We start from the raw sequence: 6,703 nt of genomic DNA on the forward strand, positions 1-6,703 counted from the left end.
ATTTGCGATGCATCTGAACAAGAGTTTGATTGAATCTTTCTACAAGACCATCAGTTTCAGGATGGTAAGGGGTGGTCTTCAAACCTGTTATACCCAACAACTGATAGGCTTGTTGCAGTAATTTTGAGGTAAAATTTGTTCCCCTGTCAGTCAATATCTCAAGAGGAAACCCCACTCTGGAAAAAAATTGTACCAAACAAAAAGCTACACTCTTTGCCTCGATGTTCTTTAAAGGGAAGACCTCAGGGTATCGACTTCCATAGTCACAAATGACTAGCATGTATTTGTTGCCTGCTTTGCTCCTCTCTAAAGGGCCTACAATATCCATGCCTAGCCTTTGAAAGGGCACGTCTATTATGGGGAGAGGCATTAAAGGAGCCTTTGGAGGCCCTCTGAGGGCAGTACATTGACACTCGGGACACATTTTACAGAACTCAGCTATATCTTTGGTCATCCCTGGCCAGAAAAAGTGTCTGCTAATTCGATGGTGCATTTTGCGACGGCCCAAATGACCTGCCCAGGGTATAGAATGTCCCAGTTTTAACACTACCTTGCGTACACTCATGGGTAGAACCATTTATTGTCTGTTTTGAGTCTTACGATATAAAAGTTCATTCATCAGGCAAAAAGTAGAACCCTTAAAAAGTACCATATCTCTACCTTGCTTTGCCTGTTCTACCATTTTAGAATAAATTGGTCCAATTTCAGAATCTACTTTTTGTAGCTCAGACATATCAGCAGGAATTATCCCTTCCACATTAAGGTTTCCTGAACCCTCCCTATCTGAGACTTGGACCTTTGTTCCCTGAAACTTGTTTGACCTCTTCTCTGCTCTAGTCTTCACAGGTTTCACTGGGTGAGTTTGAATTTCACAATCATAAAAAGGAAGGCAATTCAGGGAGTTTGTCTCATTCTCCACCTGATTCTGACTCTGTTTAGTCTTTGCACGGGTTAATACCACATTACACATATTACTTGGATGCAGTAAGTCCATTAACAAAGGATAATCATGCCCAATGATCACAGGATATGGCAGGTTTGATGCTAACCCCACTTTCATTTTAAAGGTTTGCTCATTAACCCCTAAATAGACTTCAGTGGTAGGATATGACCGTTCTTCACCATGAATACATTTTACCATAACAAAGCATTTATGTTCCATAGAGCTTTCAGAAACAAGATCAGCTTCTACCAAAGTTTGAGTACATCCTGTATCTACCAAAGCTATCACCTTTTTACCATTAATGTCTACAGGAATTGTAACATCATTCGGCATTGAGGTAATACTGGATACAGGTACCACATTCTTTGGAACATAACAGACACTGGAAAGTTTCTTATTCAAGTTTGGACACATTGGTTTCTTATGGCCTATCTGGCCACAACTATAACACCTAATAGTCCCAACAGAAAAACTAGGCATTTCTGGCTGTTTAGAGAGTCTCTCACCCATACTCTTACCGCCTTCTTGCAGTGAGGTGGTCTTGTGAGAGGAAGGTTTATCCCTTACTGCTTTCCAGTGAGCATAACTCCAAGGCTCAGTCCTTTTCCTTGCTGCCACAAAGACTTCCGCAAGCTTTGCAGCTTCCTCAGCAGACCCTGGATCATGTTCTTTAATCCAGGTTTGTAATTCAGGGCACAACATTCGTAAAAACTGCTCCAAAGCGATAGTCTCTGCAAACTGATCAACAGTCTTTTCTGCAGGTTTCACCCACTTGTTGAGTAAGTCTCTCAGCCGAACATAAAGCTCCTTAGGAGTTTCTTCCATCAACACCTCCATAGAACGAAATCGCTGTCGATACACCTCCGCGTTGATAGAGTATTTTCTTAATATTGCCTCTTTCACCTGCTCATAATCAGTTGCCTCTTCCAAATCCATGGCCACATAGGCAGCTCGAGCCTTGCCAGTGAGTAGAGGAACTAGTCGAATAGCCCAATCCTCTGTAGGCCATCTGCAGACTATAGCGATTCGCTCAAAGGTTGTCAGATAATGCTCTATGTCATCCATCTCACCAAGCTGTTGCATCTTTGGCTCTTTCATCGGACCACCAACACTTGGATGTTGAATTCTATCAGCATTTCTGGCATAAGTGCCTGGACCTTCACTCCCTCCAGGCTGCAGACTTCCCACTGAGCCATGATATCCCTGCAGTAATCGAAATTGATGTTGCAAAGACTTCAGTCTAGTTTCTTGTCGTGCATTTTCTTGTTCTTGACGAACTTGTCTGTCTTGCTGGTCCACCACAAATCTCTGGAACATGTCTTTCAGTTCAGCAATATCTCTAGAAGAACTCTCTGAAGATATCTGCTTTCCATCACCTCCACCAGCTCCTTGGGGATCCGGCCCATTGTCATTTTCAGCGTCCCCCAATGCTTGTGTCTCAGTTCGTGATCGTTTTGGTGCCATCACAGTTGGAAGTTCAACAAAACAGTGCGCCTCTTCTGAAACATCCCACCGCTGCCACCATTATGTGAGGCTGTGAGCAGAGAAAAAGGCAGGACACACTGCTTGCCATCACAAAAAGGATTTTTATTCTCTCCCTGAAATTAACTGGGATCCTCCTCACGGAGAGACCTCAGCACAACATCCAAAACCAAACAAAAAGAACTGACTTAACCAAGGAAAAGGAACCCTATATAACTAAGGGTTAAACCAATATACACACACATGGGGAAAATGAAAATCATGTACATAAATACACAAGCAATATACATTTAACACTTAAGTTCAAAATTAATCTTAACATCAATAAACAATCCCCAAAACAAATATAAAAACAAAATACAAAAATAACCACAATACATTTCCAAAAATAGTATTCCAAACAGACACAAACCAATGACTCCCCTGCTCACTCATATTGGATGGACTATGCCTACATTACCCATAATCCTCCAGGATAGCATATAATGAGGAACAGGAAGGCCGCGCATCCTCTTTAACTTTACTCCCGGATAGCATGCTGCAGTCATGCACCCCGAAAAACAAAAGGTAAGAGAAATACATCATTCAAACTTTAAATAAAATAAAAATGAAAACTTTGTGTCCTTTCTTTGATCTAATGTGCACCCTTAGACCAGAAAGTAACCAAAATTTATTTTTAAACAAACAAACATAAAGAAAGCATAAACATGTATTTAAACAAACCAAACCATTACAAAACACAAAAACAATTTATGACATCCCCACATAATATAACATTTTAAATATTAAAAACAGCTTTATAATAAAATAGTAGTGTAATGCTAATACATTTCTATTAATGTAATGCTAGTATATTTCTAATATGCTGAAGTACTATTAAAGTGTTCTTAAAGCACAGTTAAATTAAGCTTTAAATGTATTCTAACTGTATTTTTAAGTGTATGAGAAGTGCATTTCAAATGAATTTTAAAGAAGTACACTTAAATTGCACTAAATATATTTGAAGTTGTTCCAATTTAACACAATTTCAATATATTAAATATAATGCAAATAGATTAAAATTGACTTTAAATATATCTTGAAATGCATTTAATATATTTGAAGTGGGTTCAATATAATACATTTAATATGCATTTAGTATAGTAGCTTTTAAATATATTAAGTATGTCCCAAAAAATACTATTTAAATATATTTCTTTTTCACCTGGGTAGTTTCCTTACTGAGATACACTCAACGTGTGTTTGCGTATGATTTGACAACCCATGAAATCCCATAATGTTGTTGTCTTATATTTGGTGTATTGGATGGATTCTTGTTGCTATGATACTGTTCTTCCCCTGCCGTTCCTGTTGAATATCCTAAATAAGAACTTTGCCTCCAACAAAAACATTACATCTGCAATATTCCATCCACATCCATGTTTCTTTCCGTTTGTCACTTTCAAACACTTGCATCATATGCTGATTAATGTTTCATCCTCTGTGAAATTACAGAACAAGTGGGTTGAAAATGTGCTATTTGTTCATACAGTGGGGTGCAAATAAAGAGACCACAAATAAAAATAAAAATAAAGTTTAAAAATGGAAATAAACATAAGTTATTTAGAAATTAGAAAGTTATAAACAGTCACAGTTATAACATTTTTCAAATTACTTTTTCAATTATTATAATGGCAATGCTATTATTTAATTTCAATATTAATACGTTTGGAATTATGCATTATAGATACAGTTTTACTGCACTTATGCACTCCACTGTATTTTGTGTGCCTTCAGACTTTTCTGTAAATGAAGTTACAGTAATCTTCGAAAACGTTTTCTGATTCTGTAAACTGTAAAACGTTACTTAACAAAACTGTAAAAATCTATTGCTAAAAAATATATTTTTTAAATTTAAGCTTAAATATTTTTAGGTGTTACCAAGTGTAGTAATTTTTTTGCCTTAAATTTTCTCACTATAAGTGAACTTAATTTTTTAACTTAATAAGTAGCTTCACCTTTTTCAGTTTATATTTACAGCTTTCCAAGGTTTCTTAAATCCAGTGTGTCATTTATATAATTGACAGCCAGAAAACTGTGCTATCTTTTAGCGGCCTTGTGTGACCACTACATTATAAACACTGATTCTGTGTAGTACTGAGCACAATTGCTGCAAACATGTTGCTTGTAAAAGAAAATTGTTGCAATTCCTGTGTTCCATCACCATGGCATTAACATAAAGAGGTTTGTTTTCAGTTTTAAACAGAAAGATTAACACTGCAAGCTATCAAGTGTGTTAAATTATGGTAGATATGTATTTGATGTGCAGGTGTGTGTTACATTAGTGGATATTAGTGACCATTAAATATTTAACTTATTTAAATAGAATAATAAACACACTTTCAAAGCATTCCAAATGTGTTTTTGGTAGATATGTGTTTATTGTGGAGACATGTTATATGTAATTTTTACCTTTAAATAGAAATGCTGTCATCATTTACCAACAATTACATTATTGAAAATCCTGGCTATGGTTATCCATCAAATAGAATTTTATGTAGACTGGGGCTTTTATGGATCAAACTTACATAAAGGGACCAGGAAAATGTAATAAAAATGATCCATATGATCAGGGAGACATATTCCAAGTCTCCTGAAGTCATACAGTAGATCTGTATGATGAACAGACTGAAGTATAATTTGTTATTCACTGGTTCTCTTTGCCTCAAGTGGGCTGAACTCGAAGAGTTCCTTTGAATCAGACACGGGTAGTTTTCACATGGAAGCGCACAAATGGCTTCAAAAGACCTGGAATATAACAAGAAGCCATACAGTTGTTTTTTATTAAAACCTTTAGAGAGCTGTAATCATTTTGGAGCTTGACAGTCCTGGTTCTTATTTACCAAGTTGTCAGAATATCCTTTCAAAACTCACTATCAATGTTCCATGAAAAATGTCATAAGTTTTAAACAACATGAAGGTAAATAAATAAAGACAGATCATTTTAAGAAACATTAAATGTCCCAGACAGTATTTAATATTGCTATATGTTCGGGTTTTGCAAGTCTGTAATTTATTGGACAGTGTTCCTAAACCTTAATAATAAAAATACAGCTGTACACCTTTTGTATTCAGTTCCATCATTTAGCTTTCTTTCATCATTCAGAACAGCCATCTGCCCCTCTACCCATGCATCTGAGGAAGAGAGATAGATAGATCGAGTGGGTGAGATGTAGGTGATTTTCCTGGCTTCTAAAACAGCAGATTTATTGTTGTTCATGTTTGAATAATTGGGACCTAGAAACAATGAAGACAAAGCTCAAACCTTGGCATGGCAAGTTTATTTATATAGCAAATTTTATACACAAAGGTAATTCAAAATTCTTTACATAAATCATTTCCAACGCGAAAAAATGTAATTAAAAATAAGATATTAAAATCACATTAAAAAGTAAAGATACATAAGAACGTCTCAGTTACGGATGTTACCCTCGTTCCCTGAAGAGGGAACAGAAATGTCACGTCATGACCTACGAATTGGGAACCGCTCCGTGGAGACCAGGGGCGTAGCCAGTAATGGGCCAGGGCGGCACTGGCCCGCCCACATAACTCCCTGGCCCGCCCAGTCAAGTTTAACCAAAATAAATTTTTTGTTTATTTTTATTATTCAAATGTCTTTAAGAAAATATATTACTATAAACCGGATTTATTGTTGACTGGGGTGTGTTTAATTTGCTTTCTAAATAAAATGGAATTGTTGAAGAAAGTTGTAGGAAGCCTCCGAAACGTAATTGGTTGCTTGGTTGCTAGGAGTTCTGACAGATAGACTCTGTGGGGGGCGGCGGCCGGCGGGGTCTGTCAGTCTTCCAGCTAACTTCGCTAACCGCTTTTTTAGCTAATATTAACATTGCCACAATAATGGCTAAAGTTTCTTTAATGTGTTATTTAAAAAAGCAAGAGTTGATGAAGAAGATACGCTACTGCCTCCATCTACCGAGTCTTACCAGCCCAGTTCTTCAGACTCATTAACCCACAAGAAGGCTAGTCAGGCGCTGGTAGCGCCGGCTACCGCTTGCTCCCTGGCGGCAGTTCCAGTGCTCTCTCCCGGTCAGTCTGACACAGGTTACCCGCCGATCTAACTGCAATTGATGAACCACCTTCACAACCCAATTTGCATCCATGAGTTACTACCCGCCTCAACAACCTTTTGTTTTTTGAAAAAGAACTCTGTGACTCTTTGGACTATAATGAAATTATTTCTGTTTTCAACATTAAACCCAGGCGTTTGCGTCTTGTTTT

At 37.1% G+C, this 6,703-nt stretch overlaps 1 protein-coding gene across 1 annotated transcript; it reads right to left on the minus strand.

The window, feature by feature from the left end:
• Positions 1 to 254: 254 nt before the first annotated feature.
• Positions 255 to 3,185, minus strand: LOC141280955 (uncharacterized). Its single transcript, XM_073812442.1, has one exon. The coding sequence runs from the start codon at positions 2,405 to 2,407 to the stop codon at positions 578 to 580; it is 1,830 nt and encodes a 609-aa protein (XP_073668543.1). The 5' UTR covers positions 2,408 to 3,185; the 3' UTR covers positions 255 to 577.
• Positions 3,186 to 6,703: the final 3,518 nt, after the last annotated feature.

This window comes from Paramisgurnus dabryanus, chromosome 17 (assembly GCF_030506205.2).
Source record: "Paramisgurnus dabryanus chromosome 17, PD_genome_1.1, whole genome shotgun sequence".
Classification (NCBI taxonomy): Eukaryota; Metazoa; Chordata; class Actinopteri; order Cypriniformes; family Cobitidae; genus Paramisgurnus; species Paramisgurnus dabryanus.

Bases quoted from the DNA above. Each gene is read 5' to 3' on its own strand.
- LOC141280955 (XM_073812442.1), bottom strand. From the start codon at position 2,407: ATGGCACCAAAACGATCACGAACTGAGACACAAGCATTGGGGGACGCT.